Below are 19,036 nucleotides of genomic sequence, written 5' to 3' on the forward strand. Positions count from 1 at the left end.
TCGCATTGGTCGGATCGAAGACTTCGGAGGCCTCGGCGCCGAAGAAACCTAAGATGGCCGTCGAGCCGAAGGGCCAAGTCAAGATGGCCGAGCCTAAGGCTACCGCGTCGAAGACTAAGGTGAAGGGGTTCGACACGGGCGCATCGGCGCCGAAGACGATCGCGCCGGCAAGAGTCGGGTCGAGCACAAGAAGGCTGTCGACGACCCCAAGAAGTCTCCGGGCGACCCGAGGAAGCGGCCCGATGACCCTAATGTCCTCTCTGCCCAGCTTCCACACGACAAGGCCAAGGGTGCTGGGCCACGTGAGTCGACTCCGAAAGTGGCCTTGAAGGACTCGACTCCGAAACCGTCCTCGAAGGACTCCGTTGAACCGGCACGTCCATCTGCCGCGTTCACGAAGAAGGTCACGGAGTCCCTGCAGCGCATTAGAGACGGCGCCGCGGCAGTCGAGCCGAAGGACCCTCACCCTGCCAAGCCTCTGGAAAAACCGGCTAAGGCGTCCACGCCGATCCTCTTTACCTTGCCGCCTAAGACGGCGCCGAAGGCTTCCGCTGCTAGGACGGGGGCCGGCTTTCCCGAGAAGGTATCTTTGGCGCCGAAGGCATCGTTGGTGGTCCATGGCCCGCGGTCTCGACAACACTCGGAGGAGGAGCGTCAAGAACATTTCATAGACGCCGAAACGGGCAGGCTTTCCCTTCTGAAGAGAAAAATCACCCCAGAACCCCACTTGGAGTCCTACAAAATCCCCCTAAAGAAGAAAATGGACTCTGCTGGTACTCCAGCCTTGGTTGAGCCCCTTTCACCACAAGCTCACGAGGTCTCGCCCATTTACTCCAATGTGGACGCTGGTGAGGGCGATGACGAGGATGAATATAGCTATCCGGTCTACACAGACCCGGAGGATGCAACTGAGCCCTGGTCAGCCGGTGGTGACCCTGGGGATCCACATTCGGGACAAGACCCTCAGCTCTTCTCTCCTAAAACTTCACCTACTGAAGACTCTGCTGCTTTCAATGCCCTCATTGAACGGGCCGCAGCCAATCACAATATCCAGCTGCATGCTGACCCTGTGGATGTAGATTTCCTCTTTGACACCTTTTCTGTGTCTGAAAAGACTGTGAAAACTCTGCCAATGCTGAAAGGCTTTCAGAAGCATGCTGCTGAGGTCTTCAAAGAACCTACCAGGGCGAGAGTCATCAACCCAAGGATTGACAAAAAATACAAAGCGGCGCCTACTGATCCAACTAACAATAAAGGACAGTGGCCTCTGGACTCCCTGGTCGTCTCGAATGCCCGGAAGAGGGCCAATTCTCAGACTACGGGTGATGCTCCTTCCCCAGACAAAGAATCCAAGGTCTTTGAGGCTTCAGGGAAGAGGGTAGCAGCACAGGCAGCCAACATATGGCGCATCTCAAACACACAAGCGCTCCTGGCGCGTTATGACAGGGCGCACTACGATACACTAGAGACCCTTTTGCAACACCTGCCTGATCAATACAAGGAAGGGGCTGAGATGCTAATCCAGGAGGGGAAGCTGATCTCCAACGCTTCCATTAAGTGCGCTCTGGACGCAGCTGACAGAGCGCACTACTTTTTTTACATTAATCAATCGTTAACCTTGATTTAGGTTTCTAGAAGTGGCACATACAGGGCTGGTCCCTGTATGGTCCTGAAGAAACGCCAGGGGTAGCGTGAAACATGTTGACCATATACTGAACCTACCTTCATAGTCGGTCGGTCCACAGCATAAACCCTATTTTTAATATACCAACCTAGGAGCAGAATAAATTATTGAGGCCCACTAGCACGGTATTTTTAAAATTCACTTACTCACCCACTCCACCTCACTACACTTTTTTTGCACCACACATAGTCCTTCACAACTAAAGTGCTCCTACGTAGTTCGCAAGTCGTAGCACGCCCCTTTTTTGTAGAGAACTGGGATGGCCCCAGTGATGAAGCATGTCACCGTGAGGAAACTCCGGTGGGTGAGGGGACTCAAGAAAGACATTTTTTCTTTCTGTTTTTGGCTACACTAAATAATATTTTGTGTTTAGCCACAACTCAAGACAGGTCTCCGAACCCAGATTTTGGGCTCATTTTTTCATATGCCATATGGGAAACTGCAGTCTTAACTGTAATATGCCTCTTAAATTAAATGAGTGGTCATTTTCTCAAGTGGGAGAAAGACTGCCTAAATGCAATTTCAGAAATGTGACATAGGGTTACCCGACACAGGCTGTTCTGTAGGTACACACTTTTTCCTGTGGTTCATGCCTAGATGTGCCACACTGAATTTTCTGTTGATGTGCAAGCAGTACTAAAGGATATGCCACTTGCTGCAAAGGGACAACTCTGGGGACATGAGTTGCCAGAGCATGGCGTGAATGTAAGTTCTTTGTAAATCCCAAGTGTCTGCTAGGTCGGACTCCCTATGAAGGTCCTATCTACCCCCAAACAGCTTACTAATGGCAATCAAATTCCTTACTCTCCACGGTTGTACAGCAGGGTCTGATAACCTCCTGAGTCTGGCGCTTGTCTGTCTTATCCTATTGAGGGTTCCTGTGGCTTAATTGAGCTAGTCACCACACCTTTATTAAAATACCATAAGGCTGCTAGATGCTATTGTCAACCACAACAAGGGGCACATTCAAATGTGTATATTATCTTCGAGCTATGCGTTTGCCGCAGGATTGCGGGATCTTGATCGAGTAAAAAGTCACAGGATCTGTAACAAGTGGTCCTTTATTTGTTACTCTTTAGTCGACAGCCCACAGACTTGAGGTTCAAAGCCAACCTAAATGTATCAATTTTCTGGTGTCTTCAATCAGATTTGTTTGTCCCCTGCCCTCAGATGTGTGTCACTGAATACAGCAACCTGCCTGTTCGACACTTTGGTCCTTGGATATGAGGTGGTTGATAAAGGGACCTTGCTGGCGTGTAGTAGGGTACCAGTGTCTGTAAGAGGCACAGACCTTTTAGGTCAATAAATGCCTTGTGTATGGGAGCCAATGAAATGATTTCAGTACCGTTTTTACTGCGTTTTAGTTATTTTGGTATAATCTGACTGCCTGATTTTGCTTAGTCTTGTGAAATAGGTTCTTTGATGTTCTATGATTGTTTCTCTTTTTTGTGCACCTGCTTTCATTTCGCTCGTATGTCCAATCAAGATATCACCTCATGGACAAATGCGCATGCTAGCAGCTGACCTAATAAGCCTGCAACAGAGTGAAATCTACACTGAGACAGATAAATTGGCTTAACAAAAAAGCATTCTAGAATAAATTAAACTGCTTTTTAAAAACATTTCATTAAATTTGGCTTTTTTATTTTTCTTCCTGCCTTTTTCGTCCATTTCAAATGATTATATTTCTAATTTATTTTCATAGCCCTATTGCATGGGATCTAGAACCCTGGCCAAATGTCAATGAATACATTGAAATGAAATTTGACCTGAAAGACTAGTAACACCAAATTTACTTCAATGAATGGAATGCACCATTTCCTTTGCAGAAAAACAACTAAGCAAAAAGAAAACAACAGATGGCTCAGAGAAAGGAATTTTGGAAAAGAATCAACTGACTTTGCCACGTGGTGATGATGGGGAAAAAGCACCAGCCATTCAGCCATTTCCATCTCAAAATGAGGTTAAACCTCTTTCCTCTGTTTCCAAACGAGAACTCAAAGTCAAATCTGCATCGCCTTTGGCTGCTGCAAATCCCGAGCATGATTTATTAATCTCTTCAGTTAAGGCACAGACAAGGGCGTCGGGGAAACGGAATCAGCAACTTTCAGCAAGTAAGCTATTAATGTGTTATTGTTCTCTGTAAGTGTTGTAAGGTGTAACTTTCTATAAGGGGACAGCAGTCTAACGACATGGTTAATCTTCAATACTTAAATTTCTTTATTATTTCTCCAAGCCCAGACTTCCTCATTCTCCTGAAACACAGAGTAAGCGAAGGAAATGATAAAGCAAAGTCTTAGGAGCATTCATTCTCCATTTTAGTGGTAGTGAGTTAGTCTTTGCCTTCTTCTGCACGTTCCCTGCGCTCCAATCAACCCATTTCTCACCAGTGACTTTGCTGTTAGTTCCTTTTATTCCTTGTTTCAAGAGGAATAATATGCTACAAGAAGAAGCTCCTATTTTACATACCTCGGTGTATGCAAATCATTATGATAGAAGCTTCTGAAGAAGAATTGGTCCCCTCCAGAAGTGGAAGATCACATTGTCAGACCCCATTTAGAGGAAGGGTGGGACGGGGTGGGGGATGTCACCAGGCAAACAGGGCTCATGTGTCATAGTTGTGTGAGCTGGGGTCATAAACATCTGATGTTCCAGGGATGGTCTTACTATGCCTATTGCTGTCGTAGGCCTCTTAGGGAGGTAGATTTGGGGTGTATACGAGCTCAGGAGTTCACAGTTGTCTAGCAGAACAGTACGAGCTCAGGAGTTCACAGTTGTCTAGCAGAACAGTAACTGATTGTCTACCCCACTGCTTTATTTTGGTATAGAAAAGTGCTTTAATACACATGCAAAACATAATCATTGTCACAGAACAGACTACAGGTCCAGTCACTTTACTGGTGCTCGTGCGACTTTGCCTTGGGTCCTGTCTACTAACAACCCCCGATTCTCTCCCAACTTAATTGAGCCATTGCCTACTCTCTTGGACACACCTCCTGTCAATCTGTTTTACCAGCCATGTTGTTGGCTTTGTAGCTATTTCAGGGTGCATCCTTCCGGCAATATCAACTTTCCTATCTGGTGCAAGCCCTGCAACAGTTCTAATCCTCCTTTTCCTGGAGATGTGGATCTAAAGGACGATTGCACCAGCTCCAGTCTCCGTCATCCCCTCCGACCACCATTTTTTCTTGTTCCGTCTCCTTAACTCCACTTCTGTTTTTCTGTTTGCCCTCTCTCTGCCTTCAGCTTCTGGTCAGGGGAAGAGGCTCACATTTTTTTTAAATCTCTGTGGAATCTATTATAACTGGTTACTGGTTGATATAAAGTGTCTCCAAGGGTTCCACCCTCCCATTTCTGTCCACTCCTCCAGGTTGACTGCCATTAACCAGGAAGTGCATCTCTGTCGAGGCCTCTTGCTCTTAGAAGCTCTTTCCTTGCTATGAGAAGGGTATTTGCAGTGGTTAACTTGTAGAAGGGGGTTGGGTGGAAGCACAGTATAACTATTCCATGAAGGTCTTCGCCCCAAAGTAGGATAGAAGCCACATTTTAGAGTTGAGGCCTTTGAACATCTTTGTTTGTCATGACAAATAAAGACTTCTGTCCTTGAGTCAGGTTCTCTAGGTCCTGAACACACTTGATTGGATTGTTTTCCTGGCGCTCTAGGATCCCTTTATCCACCTCCTGATATCAGTCTTACAGGTTTTAGCTCTGCTTCACATGGGTTCTCAGCACTACTTGTTCACTGTACTGCCTTTCTGTCTCATGACTGCTCCGTGTGTCTTCACTAGAGTTCTGGCTTTTGTGGCAGCACCATGTGACTCTGGGCAATAACTTGCTTAATTTTCCCGACGGCCCCCAGCGCCTAGAGACCCTTACGGGTGATTGTGCGCTTTACAAATGTGGATTATTATTTTTAGGTTAGCGTATAGAAGCCTCACCTAGTCCTAATTCAGAGATTGACTTTTTCTCTACCTTAGAGAATCTTGGACAATTCAAATATGAAGCTGATGTTTAGTACTCCAACTCTTACTCACGTTCTGTAAGGTAAGTAGGTAAATCTTTATTGTCCAATTAATAAAAATAATCGCAATCAAGAAATATATAAACTGCATTGGATTTCTTAAAAGAATAGGTTAAAAAAGTAATTAGAGTAATAGTTAATTTCTTGGATCATCAAATTCAGAACAAATATGTTACTAGTATTGAGGTAATTTAGGGCTAACATGCCGTACTGGATCATTGAAATCACATAACCACATCAATAAAATAACTTTTCGGTCTGCTACTTACATTTCAGGTCATATATTTTTACATTTCATTATTAAAGCAATGAATGGTTCGACTGCCGACTGGACGGTTCACAGGCTGTTTCCACAAAGCCTATAAGGATATCTTAGCTCCTTAGCTCATAGAAGTGTACAATGAGGCACTTGAAAGGAAAGAACTCCCCCCTGGTCAGAGAGAGGCGGTGATCGTTCTCCTACCCAAGCCGAGCAAGGACACGCTTTTATGTGGATCGTACAGGCATTTGTGTCTCCTAAATTTTGATTGTAAAATCTTGCGACTTGCACTATTGTTAGACCTCATTATTTCCCCGCTACAGTCAGGCTTTGTGTCTCAAAGGTCTACTGCCCTAAATCTCCGCACCCTGTTCGCCACTATTAATAGAATGGGCCCCACCCTCCCAGGTACCGCTGTATTACTAGATACTGAAAAGGCCTTCGATTCCCTCAAATGACTATTTTTCCTGGCAGTAATGAGGAAGCTGGGGATGCCGATGGGGTTTATCGAGCTGGTCTCTCTGTTATACACCTCTCCCACGGCTAGGCTGAGACTTAATGGAACCTTGTCCTATCAATTTATGTTAACACAGGGTACCAGACATGGTTGTCTGCTTTCACCACTGTGGTTTATTATCGCCATGGACCCATTATTTCGACAGTTTCAGGAGAGACACCTGCACAGAGGCCTTCAGTTTATGCCTGGTCCTCTTTTAGTCTCCTTACATGCGGATGATGCTATACTTTATGTCTGTCGTCCCAAAGAAAATCTGGAACCGCTAATATGAGAAATTATCAGGTTTGGTGACTATTCGGGACTAGGCATAAACTGGGTAAAATCTGAAATCTTTCCTCTCAGGACTAGTTCAACTAGGTGGGATTGTGAATACCTGTTGAAATGGTGTGCCAACACCACTAGATATTTGGGGATCCAAATACATATTGAGGCTGCTCAAGTGGTGATACTTAATTATGGTCCGGTCATGCATACCCAGGAACAACAGGTGGAACGTTGGATTAAGCTTCCCCTATCAGTAGCAGGAAGGGTGGTGATTATAAAAATGGTTGTTCTCCCCAAATCTTGATATCTGTTTCAAAACCTGCCCATTCCCTTGCCCAATAGTTTTTCAGCACACTCCGCACACACCTTATCTGGCTGGTTGGGGGGGAGAAAAGAGTCAGCTGGGACACCTTGACACTACCATACGATAGAGATGGGATTGGTGTTCCTAATTTTCAGATTTATTATTTGGCAGCGCAGTGTTATGCGCACTCGTGGTATCATCCAGATGCACAAATTCCATATTTAAAGTTAGAAGCGGACCTATTAATCCTGACCCCATTAAAGACAATCCTACCCAAAGGGCTCCCAAAGGACCCAAATGACATCCAAACAGTGTCCACTACTAGCTGGGCATGGAGGAAACTTGCACGGCTGAAAGGTGGCCACAAGCTATTTTCCTCTGCGCTCCCCTTGCTTAATAATCCTTGGCTACCCGCCAACGAAGAGAAACTAGTTCAACGCACTCTAGCCAAATATTCACTAGATACTTGTGGTGAGTTATTCCCAAACTGACACATTTTTCATTGTTCAAAAGATATTAAATTTAGTGAAGCCTCGTTTATGGACCGCTTCCTACTTAATAGGCTCCGTTGCTCACGTCGGTCCTTGTTGCCGGAGGTCCCTTTTGAGCTGGAGTCATTCACACCCTTGACTCTAGTAATCTCTGATGCTGGAGGGGAGCATTAAATTTCCAAGTTATACAAGGCCTACATGCAACTAATGCCCACCAGGGATGCTAAAAATCCAGAGATCTGGAAACCTTACTTGGGACATCCCATAGAAGACTCCCATTGGTCCTTCTGCTGTACCCAAATAAAAGAAGTCTCTCTAAATTGCTGCCATAAGTTGATTCATTTAACATTTTTGTGGAGCGCCTATATGTCCCACGCTAAACTTAATTCGATTGACCCATCTAGGCCGCATATCTGCCCCAAATGCAAGGCACATCATGTTGACTTTGTTCCTATGACTTGGAATTGAGATAAGATTAGAGAGTTTTGGAGATCAGTATATGTAATCCTCTCTAGGATAACACATCTGCACCTACTCCCTACACCAGAAGTGGCCATACTAGGATGTTCAGGCTATAATTCCGATCTTTCAGCCTCTATCCCGGGTTTCAGTCAGGATGACCCTCCGGCTCCTCATGGCCTCCTACATCCTGCTAGTGCGACATGCCAGATGGCATATGCGGGCTCTGCAGTGGGACCTGAAGTTCCAGTGGGCACAGCATCAGGGCAACCTGTCCGATCATGTCCAGATCGCGGAGGGCACTGCATAACACTTGCAGTGGTATCTCACGAATCGCGATTGGGTCAATTGCAGATCCCTCTCCTTTTCCCAACCGGAGCACACATTGGTGACGGATGCGTCCCTCCTGGGATGGGGACGCCACTTGGGAGAGGCGGAGATCAGAGACTTCTGGTCTCCGGCGGAGTCCCGGCTCCATATCAACCTTTAGGAGCTTCGGGCGATCTGACTTGCACTGAAGGCATTACTTCACTTTGTCCTGTGAAGTGTAGTGCAGGTGTTCATGGACAACACCACCGCCATGTGGTACTGCAACAAACCGGGCGGGGTGGGGTCGTGGACCCTATGTCAGGCGGCTCTGCGTCTCTGGACATGGCTGGAACATCAAGGCATTATCTTGGTGGTTCAACACCTGGCAGCTTCTCTGAACGCCAAGGTGGATGAAATCAGCCGCAGGTGCATGATGGATCACGAATGGCATCTGAACTCGGACGTGGCGCAAGGTCTCTTTCTGCAGTGGGGAGAGGCTTGATTAGATCTATTTGGTACCTAGGAGAACGCGCAATGTCATCAGTTCTGCGTGTTGGAATTTCCAAGGGGGCACTCGCTCGCCGAAGCTTTTCGTCGCAAGTGGAGTTGCGGTCTGTTGTACCCCTTTCCACCTATACCACTTCTGCCATGAGTGCTGAAGAAGATTCGGCGCGACCAAGCCCAAGTCATCCTTATAGCTCCGGATTGGGCACAAAGATATTGGTATCTCGAGCTACTCAGCATGGCGATCGATCCCCTGTTCCGACTGCCTCTTCGGGAGGATCTTCTGTCGCAGCAGCATGGGATGGTCCTCCACCCGAACCTGTCCAGCCTCCACCTCCAAGCGTGGAGATTGAGCGGCGAAAGTTGACGGCTTTTGATCTTCCCCCTGAAGTCTGTGATGTCATTCTGGCAACATAAACAAAAAGGGAGGTAGAAGGAGAAAGGCTAGGGCTCTCCCTCCTAGTATTAATAAGTCCTACAAGATCTTTGGGGACAGAGATCAAGAACCCAGCCGTAGTCTATGACTCTATTTCCATAACACACAATGGTGTTGTAATAGTGTCAATAGTTCCAAGAAAGAAAAAAAGGAAAAATATTCCTTTTTTTAGGTGTCCCCTCACTCACCAGGGTTACCCCACGGTGACATGCTTCATCATAGGGGATGGCCCCTATGACACTATTCCAACACCATTGTGTGTTATGGGAATAGAGTCATAGACTACGGCTGGGTTCTTGATCTCTATCCCCAGAGATCTTGTGTGACTTATGTCATTCTGGCAGCCAGGCGTACCTCCACTACAACTTTGTACGCCTGCAGGTGGAACACGTTTGTGGCATGGCGCGCAGCTAAAGCTGTGGATCCTCTTTCTGCCCCTCTTTCTGAAGTCCTTGTGTTTCTCCTTTCCTTTGCCCAGCAGGGCTCTGCTCTGGGCTCTGTCAAATGTTATCTTTCTGCCATCTCCGCCTTTCTAAGGCTTCCGAATCAGCCTTCTCTTTTTAAGTCCCTGGTTGTTAACTGTTTTCTGAAAGACATTACGCACACGTTTCCACCCGTGACGTTCATAATGCCTCAATGGGACTTGAATCTTGTCTTGACATATCTGATGTGCTCTCCCTTTGAGCCCCTTCATAAATGTCCCTTACGTCTTCTCACTCTAAAGACGGCTTTGTTGGTAGCTATCACCTCTGCCCGAAGAGTTAGTGAACTCCAGGCTCTTTCTACCAAACCTCCTTTCCTTTCTGGACAAGGTGGTTTTAAGGACCCGTCCTTCTTTCTTGCCAAAGGTTGTCACACCCATCCACATCGGGCAGACCATCACTTTGCCCACCTTCTTTCCGCCTCCGCCTCCTTCAAAGGAGGAAGAGGGGCTCCACCATCTGGACCCAAAACCTGTGCTCTCGTTCTATCTGAAGTGCACACAACAGTTCTGGCTGGATGACTAGCTCTTAATTGGCCTCCTGCGGGGCTGCATGCCCATTCCACCAGGGCAACGGCAGCCACTACTGCTTTGGGACGCGGTGCTCCCTTGCAGGACATTTGTCATGCAGCTACGTGGGCCTCGCTGCACACATTTACCAAGCATTACTGCCTTTACAGTCAAGTCAGGAGAGACGGCTTCTTTGGCCGTTCGGTTCTCCGTGACTTTCTGGTGTACTAGTGTTCGCAGACCCACCACCAAGGTTGGTACTGCTGGGGTATCTATTCTAAAGTAAGGATTCTATCACTAACGTGTCTCTTGCAGATGCACAAGTTACTACTTGTGTAACAATATATCTGTAAGAGACATTAGTTAGTGATAGATTCCTTACCGCCCCTCCCATCCTCCCCGTTTTGTGAACTGATTACTAGGGTAAGGAAATCCCTTTCAGGGCCCTAGTTTCAATGCACCAGTGGTCAGTACCTTGCATGGCTCTGCGTTCCTGGCGGGGAAAGTCGTGTACAGAACTGGCTAAGTAGTCTCCGTGACGTCATCTCGGCTCATACGACGCCAGTGACGGAGCCGCAGGACGCCACCTATTGACGCGCAGGGGTACTGCTAAGCAAGACTTTACGGATCTAGTCTGACACATGGGGATATTCTAAGGTAAGGAATCTATCTGAAAGAGACACGTTAGTGATAGATTCCTTACCTTAGAATATCCCCAGGCGTCAGACTGGATCCGGAAATTTTTGCGTAGCAATACCCCTGCGCGCTGGTAGGCGTCGTCTGCGGCTCCGCGTCCGTCGTCGGCGTCGTGAGCGCCGGGATGACGTCGTCGGAGTATATAGACGGCACCCATGCGCGCTGACGTCAGTTCTTCTTTTTTCCGCGCCAGCTAGCGCAGATCCGGAAGAAGCTCTACCCCCAGTCACTTTTTGACTGAAAACTTTTTTTGATCTTTTTGATCCTCTATTTAGTCGATTCTCGACTATCGGTGCCAGGGATGCCCGGGTTCAAGCCTTGCTCGAAGTGCGGCCGACTCATGTCGGTCACGGACCCCCATCGCCGGTGCCTGAAGTGCTTAGGCCTCGACCACGACGATCGAACCTGCTCCGACTGCCGGGCCCTGACGTCGAAGGCTAGGCGGGAGCGGTCCCGCAAGCGTCTCGAGCTGAGGCAGTCGGCCCCGCGCCGCTCCAGGTCCCGGTCCCGGTCCCACGGGAGGTCGAGGGACAGGTCGCGAGGTCGGAGTCATCGACGTTCCGGGAGTGGACACCGATCGTCTGGTTCCAAGTCCTCAGGTAAGAGGCATGAGAGGTCGGAGCGACGCCATCGATCCTCCGACCCGCCCCGTCGCTCGCACGATGCGACCGGGGACTCGGGCGACACCGCCCACGCGGCTCCGCGGGAGTCGCAAGCGTCGCCGCCTGCCCCACACCTTCGGGTCCCTGGGCACGGCGCGTCGCAGGAGGAGGTCGAGAGGTACCTCATGGCCATGAGGGCCCTCCCTCCTCAGTCGGTTCCCGTGGCGCCTTCGGGCCGATCGGCTCCGTCTGGAGGTCCTTCCGGGTCGGGCGCTTCGGCCCCGACGACGTCGGGTACTTCGGGCCCGGCGCCGCTGGCGACTTCGGTCCCGGCGCCGCACGACCTCGCTGGATCCGGCTCCGGATCCGGGACCTCGCCGGTCGACCCTACGACCTCGCCGGCGCCGTCCCTTCAGGTGTCGTCCCCGGCAGCCGATGTGGTTGCCGCCCCCAATGTTTCCTACGGTCCTCCTCAGGAGTCGGAGGGGTGCCGCTGGGCGCCGATTCCGTCGGCATTCGGAGAGTTCTATCTCCACGAGGAGGCCCTGGCTGTTAATCCTGGTCTCCAGGAGCCAGGTGACGAGGAGCAATGGGAGGGGTCCGAGGACCCTCTGGCACGTGATTGCCAGTCACATCAGGACTGGACATATGAGCTTGGGGAGGCCAGTGGTATTGACACCTCGCCAGACACTGGATTTACGTCGCCCCCGACTGTGGCTTCGGAGGCGGGTTCTGCTTACAGTGTAGTGTTGACGAAGGCAGCTAAGGCCTTAAACCTTCAGCTCCCCGTCGCGGCCGTGAGGACTAATCTCCTCACTGAGGTCCTCAAACAGCAGTCCGGCTCCGCGGAGCCCCTCCTGCCGTTCAACGAGGCCTTGTGTGACGTTCTTCTGGGCACTTGGTCCAAGCCCGCCACAGGCCCCCCTGTGGACAGGAACGTGGCCAGACGCTACCGCCCGGCACCGGGCGACCCTTGCTTTTTGTCCACCCACCCCACCCCCGAGAGTCTGGTCATCCAGGCCTCCAACTCCCAGACCGCATTCCCGTCGGCCCCGCCCGACAGGGAATCCAAGAGATATGAGCAGTTCGGGAAGAAGGTCTTCTCGTCTGTGAGCCTAGGGCTACGGTCAGTGAACACCAACTGTCTCTTGGGCCGCTACACCCACACTCTGTGGGACACGGTTGCGGAGGTGCTGCCACAATGCCCTGAGGAGGTCAGGGCTAAACTCAGCCAAACCCTTGCGGACGGCCGAGATGCGGCACGTTTTTCTATCCGGTGTGGGCTGGATACCACGGACTCACTGGGCAGGGCGATGGCAACGACGGTGGCGGTTCGACGCCACGCCTGGTTGAGGTCCGCCAACTTCTCGGCCGATGTCCAGGCCACCCTCCTGGACATGCCGTTTGATGGCCGTCGCCTCTTCCGCGACAAGGCAGACCATGCGCTGGAACGTTTCAAGGACTCCAGGGCCACGGCCAAGTCCTTGGGCCTTACGGCCCCACGCCAGCAATCGGGTGCCTTTCGCTCCTTTCGTGGCCACGGAAGGGGCGCCCCACCACGGACCGCCAGCCACACGCCGCAAAATGTCCAGCAGCGCGGTGGCGGACGTGGGAACCGCCGCGGCGGTGGTCGGGGTCAGCGGCGAGGCCAGTCCACACCTCCCTCAGCAGCCCCCGCCTCAAAACCTTCCTAGTCCGAGTTTTCAGGCCCATGTGACGCCTGTGGGAGGCAGGGTTCGCCATCACCTCTCCCACTGGCATACAGTCACTTCGGACAGGTGGGTGCTGCAAATTGTCCGAAGGGGTTTCTCCCTCCCCTTCGAGTCTTCCCCTCCATCCATGCCACCTCAATACCACCGTGTGTCGGGGGATCACTTGCAACTTCTGCAAGAGGAAGTTTCGGCCCTCTTGGCCAAGAGGGCCATCGAGCGCGTTCCTGGGCCAGAAGTAGGACGTGGCTGTTACTCCCACTACTTTCTGGTACCCAAGAAGGGCAAAGGGGGCCTACGCCCTATCTTGGATCTGCGGAACGTCAACGGCTTCCTCCGGACGGAGAAGTTCAAGATGCTCACTTTGGCTCAGGTCCTGGCTGCCCTGGACCCAGGAGACTGGATGGTAGCGTTGGACTTGCAGGACGCCTATTTCCACATCCCCGTCCTGCCGGCCCACCGGCGTTACCTACGGTTCATGGTAGGCCAAGAGCACTTTCAGTTTACCGTGCTCCCCTTCGGCCTTGCCAGCGCCCCACGGGTGTTTACGAAGGTGATGGCGGTGGTCGCAGCCCATCTGCGCAGGCAGGGGGTATCAGTCTTCCCCTACCTCGACGACTGGTTGTTGAAGGCGGGCTCGCCCCAGACAGTCGTCAGCCACCTCCAGACTACGGCCGACCTCCTGCACTTGCTGGGGTTCTCCATCAATGTGCCGAAGTCACACCTGTGTCCCTCTCAAAAGCTCCTCTTCATCGGAGCGGTTCTCGACTCGGCGCAGTTTCGGGTTTACCCACCCGAACAGCGGGTTCGGGATATTCAGGCTCTGATTCCTGTCTTCAGGCCGTTATCCCGGGTCTCGGTCAGGTTGACGCTGCGGCTTCTGGGGCTGATGGCCTCCTGCATCCTTCTGGTGCGTCACGCCAGGTGGCGGATGCGGGCTCTGCAGTGGGACCTGAAGTTTCAGTGGGCCCAGCATCAGGGCAACCTGTCCGATCATGTCCTGATCTCAGAGGGCACTGCGAAGCAACTGCAGTGGTGGCTCACGGACCGCGAATGGGTCAGTGGCAGACCCCTCTCCCTACCCCAGCCGGAGCACGTAGTTGTGACGGACGCGTCCCTCCAGGGCTGGGGAGGCCACGTGGGAGAGGCGGAGATCAGAGGCCTCTGGTCTCCGGCGGAGTCCCGGCTCCACATCAACCTTCTGGATCTGAGGGCGATTCGTCTTGCACTGAAGGCATTCCTCCCCTCTGTCAGGGGGAGCGTAGTGCAAGTGTTCACCGACAACACCACCGCCATGTGGTACTGCAACAAACAGGGCGGTGTGGGGTCGTGGACCCTCTGCCAGGAGGCTCTGCGCCTCTGGCAGTGGCTGGAACATCAGGGCGTGTCCCTGGTGGTTCAACACCTGGCAGGCTCTCTGAATGCCAGGGCGGACGAACTCAGCCGCCGGTGCATGATGGGTCACGAATGGCGTCTGAACTCGGACGTGGCGCAAGGTCTCTTTCGACAGTGGGGAGAGCCTTGGTTAGATCTATTCGCCACAGAAGAGAACGCGCAATGTCAGCAGTTCTGCGCGTTGGAATTTCCAAGGCGGCACTCGCTCGGAGACGCTTTTCGTCGCGAGTGGAGCTGCGGTCTGTTGTACGCCTTTCCGCCTATACCACTTCTGCCCAGAGTGCTGCAGAAGATCAGGCGCGACCGGGCCCAGGTCGTCCTTGTGGCTCCGGACTGGGCACGAAGATACTGGTATCCCGAGCTACTCAGCATGTCAGTCGATCCCCCGATTCGTCTGCCTCTTCGGGAGGACCTTCTGTCGCAGCAGCAGGGGACGGTCCTGCACCCGAACCTGTCCAGTCTCCACCTACAAGCTTGGAGATTGAGCGGCGGCAGTTGAGGCTATTTGACTTGCCTCCCGAAGTCTGTGATATCATTCTGGCAGCCAGGCGTCCCTCCACTAAGTCGGTATACGCCTGCCGGTGGAACAGATTTGTGGCATGGTGCACAGCAAAGGCTGTGGATCCTCTCTCTGCACCCCTTTCGGAAGTGCTGCTCTTTCTTCTTTCCCTTGCCCAGCAGGGCTCTGCTCTGGGCACTCTTAAAGGGTACCTTTCTGCTCTATCAGCCTTCTTGAGGCTACCAGATCAGCCTTCTTTATTCAAGTCCCCTATTGTAAGTAGATTTCTGAAGGGCATCACGCACATGTTCCCTCCTGTTCCCTTCGTGATGCCCCAGTGGGACTTGAATATTGTTCTCACCTATCTGATGTGTGCTCCCTTTGAGCCACTCCATACCTGCCCTCTTCGTCTCCTTACTCTAAAGACGGCCTTCCTGGTTGCCATCACCTCTGCCAGGAGGGTGAGTGAGCTCCAGGCTCTTTCTTCTTCTCCACCTTTCCTGTCTGTTCATCCTGATAAGGTGGTGTTGCGTACATGACCTTCCTTTCTGCCCAAGGTTGTCACGGCCTTCCACATCGGGCAGTCCATCACTTTGCCCACCTTCTTTCCGCCTCCGCATCCCTCGAAAGAGGAGGAGAGGCTCCACCGTCTGGATCCAAAACGTGCGCTCTCCTACTACCTAGACCGCACTCGCCAATTCCGGGTGGATGACCAACTCTTCGTTGGTTACGTGGGCGCGAAGAAGGGGAAGGCTGTACACAAGAGGACCATCTCTAGGTGGATCATCTTGTGCATCCAAGCATGCTACTCCATGGCGAGGAAGGAGCCCCCGGCTGGATTGCGGGCTCACTCCACTCGGGCCACGGCAACGACAACTGCCCTGGGCCGCGGTGTCCCCCTGCAGGACATCTGTCAGGCAGCCACGTGGGCCTCGCTGCACACGTTCGCAAGACACTACTGCCTGGACAGTCAAGTCCGGAGGGATGGCTTCTTTGGCCGTTCCGTCCTCCGGGACTTTCTGGTGTGATATTGGTTCGCAGACCCACCACCGGGGTTGGTATTGCTGGGGTATCTATTCTAAGGTAAGGAATCTATCACTAACGTGTCTCTTTCAGATGCACAAGTTACTACTTGTGTAACGATATATCTGTAAGAGACATTAGTTAGTGATAGATTCCTTACCGCCCTCCTATCCTCCCCGTTCTGCGAACCGATATTTAGGGTTAAGGTCATCCCCTTTCAGGGCCCTAGTTTCATGGCACCAGTGTTAGTTCTATCATGGCTCTGCGTATCTGGCGCGGAAAAGCTGTGTTATCAGAACTGACGTCAGCGCGCATGGGCGCCGTCTATATACTCCGACGACGTCATCCCGGCGCTCACGACGCCGACGACGGACGCGGAGCCGCAGACGACGCCTACCAGCGCGCAGGGGTATTGCTACGCAAAAATTTCCGGATCCAGTCTGACGCCTGGGGATATTCTAAGGTAAGGAATCTATCACTAACTAATGTCTCTTACAGATATATCGTTACACAAGTAGTAACTTGTGCATCACTAACTAATGTGTCTTACAGATATATCATTACACAAGTAGTAAATTGTGCTTTACACTGACTGGTAATTTGATATTCATTTTTGAAGTATCTACTTTCGATGTATGTCCTATTAAGCAATGTTTGTAATTGTCCGCAGGCAACATATTTGTTATCCAAGTTGTGGTAAACTGTAGATGAAAGAAATTGTTAAATAAAGTTTTAAAAAAAAATACTAGCAGGTCAATAGCAACAGAACTATTACAGGCACAAGGTCTTAGACAACCCCGACATCCAGGATGACACCCTGTCGAACCAGCCAGTGGATCTCTCATCTGGAGCACCTCTCTCTTTTTTCATTTGTGTATGCAAGTTATGCAAAGTCAGTCTGTCCTGAGTCTGGTTTCTTTCATCTTCATCATTTGCTGGTTCAAAAGTGCTGCCTACGGAACCAATCTTCTTACACCCCCCCCCTTCGATTGCTGTCATCAAGTCCAATATATATTGATGCTCCATTACCATAAGTCTGATTGAATGCAGTTTTTTAATTTCATTAAAGCCATCTTTAGTCACATTAATGGTCTTCATTAACTCCAATCTGATAATTTGCACCCAGTGAGCAGTTGCTTTTGCTTGAAACAGATGTAACTGACTCCCAAAAATGTTTGGGTGTCATTAAACAGCTTATACTCTTTGGGCACATCCTGCCACACTGAAGTTACAAAGTACTCAGCCATTCTTTTTCTTCTGTTATGATGCAGCAACGTTTATGCTTTACTCATAGAAGGCAAATCGTGTATTCCTTTTGCTGGTATAACTATAGATTGGGTGTACAGAGTGATCATGGTCCATGCCAGTCGGGGGTAGTTGAGTGCCACACTGCCAAAATAAATGCATAAGGGTGGAGGTACCGCCTTGCATTTCGGCATTTTATATAGTTGTACCACAATTGGTATTCCGTATCACTTTAACAATCCCATTTGCCTGAAAGCAAAGAGAGAATCTCCTTAATTTCACATGTAGCTTAGGATGACATTTAGTTCCAGTCAGTGTTTATCTCTGTATGTTTGCATCCCAGACTTGCTAATATGATCCTTTTAAACCTTAAAATCTCAAAGGACTGATTGTCTATGTACCATTCCTTAAAGATATGGCCCTACTTGTGAACCTAGCTCCAGTAAACCATTTATTGTTGGCAGTGGTTTGGTAGAATAATTACTACAGGTTGTTGATGGATTAGATCTCCATAGAATACCTCGTTCCAATACCGCTTTCTCCCAGTTTACATAACTGTTTCTGCCCTGCTCCCTTCATTTTGGGTATCTCTTTCATTATCTCTGATTTATCTGTCAGAATTCGTAAACATTTCAGGGGTTGTATCAAATCTAGTTGTATTAACTCAGGCAGTCACAGGACTAACATGAGTTGGCCGTAACTGTGCTTTTATCCTTCACAAGTATGTTGTGTAGTTCCTACCAATTTGTATGGCCTGCTCATTGTTTGGACAACAGAAACTAAGGGCTTGGTGTCAAGACTGATTCCAGACACCCCCGCAGGATATGTTGGCCTATAGACCAGCTAGCTCACAGTGCCAGCAAAACCCCCCTAACCTAACAGCTAACAAATGATTTCTGGCAACCACTGAACATGACAACCCTGACCCCTCAGTGATCGATGAAACAGTACAGAACCTTTTGCTCAGTCACTCGTGCCTGCTTATTCTCAGAGAAGTATACAGAATACACAATGGGACGTTTTCAATATTATTTATTGAACCAACATTATTCTTGCATAAAATGCATGGGTGGGGTCTTTTGCATCTACATAACACATAATAAAATAGCAAATTATCAGAGTGATACTCATAACCACTTAACTAATTATTATAATACGAAAATTAATTTCATTATCTCTCTATTGTCTCATTTATTCTTGGACCATTGCCTCCTCCCCTCTTTGCTGGAGTGAGGCCAAAAATGGAAAGGGGTCTGTTACATGCACCCAGTCCCACATCCCCTCCACTTTTACTGCTGTTAGCGTGCTCTGTTACTTGGCAGGGGCCTAGAAACTTGGGGTCTGTCTATGTCCTCCCAAAATTTCACACAAAGACCCAGTAAGCAATGCTTATTAATGGTGCAGTACTGTCAGCGGCCTGTTGCAGCTGAACTTGTTTAGAATAAACCTGTACAGCAGACATGTATGCATTAATTTCTTGTCAAACACTTTCTGATGCAGATTTAGTATCAGAATGAATCATTTGGTTTTGTTTAAAAGAAAAATTAGAATGCCTACCTTTTACGACTAGGTGAGGGGTCAAATGATCGTTTGAAGGGTCATTTCTCAACGCATACAGAGCAAGGGGA

General features: G+C 50.1%; 1 protein-coding gene across 2 annotated transcripts in view; it reads left to right on the forward strand.

Annotated features, from left to right (window-relative positions):
* Positions 1-19,036, forward strand: part of CENPC (centromere protein C) — a 1,111,772-nt gene that overhangs the window by 519,758 nt on the left and 572,978 nt on the right. For both annotated transcript variants that reach the window (XM_086961919.1, XM_086961921.1), the window contains one exon: positions 3,514-3,798. In XM_086961919.1, coding sequence (XP_086818045.1) covers positions 3,514-3,798 — 285 coding nt within the window. The remainder of the gene's footprint in view (positions 1-3,513; positions 3,799-19,036) is intronic.

Source organism: Lissotriton vulgaris, chromosome 3_1 (assembly GCF_964263255.1).
Source record: "Lissotriton vulgaris chromosome 3_1, aLisVul1.2, whole genome shotgun sequence".
Taxonomy (NCBI): Eukaryota; Metazoa; Chordata; class Amphibia; order Caudata; family Salamandridae; genus Lissotriton; species Lissotriton vulgaris.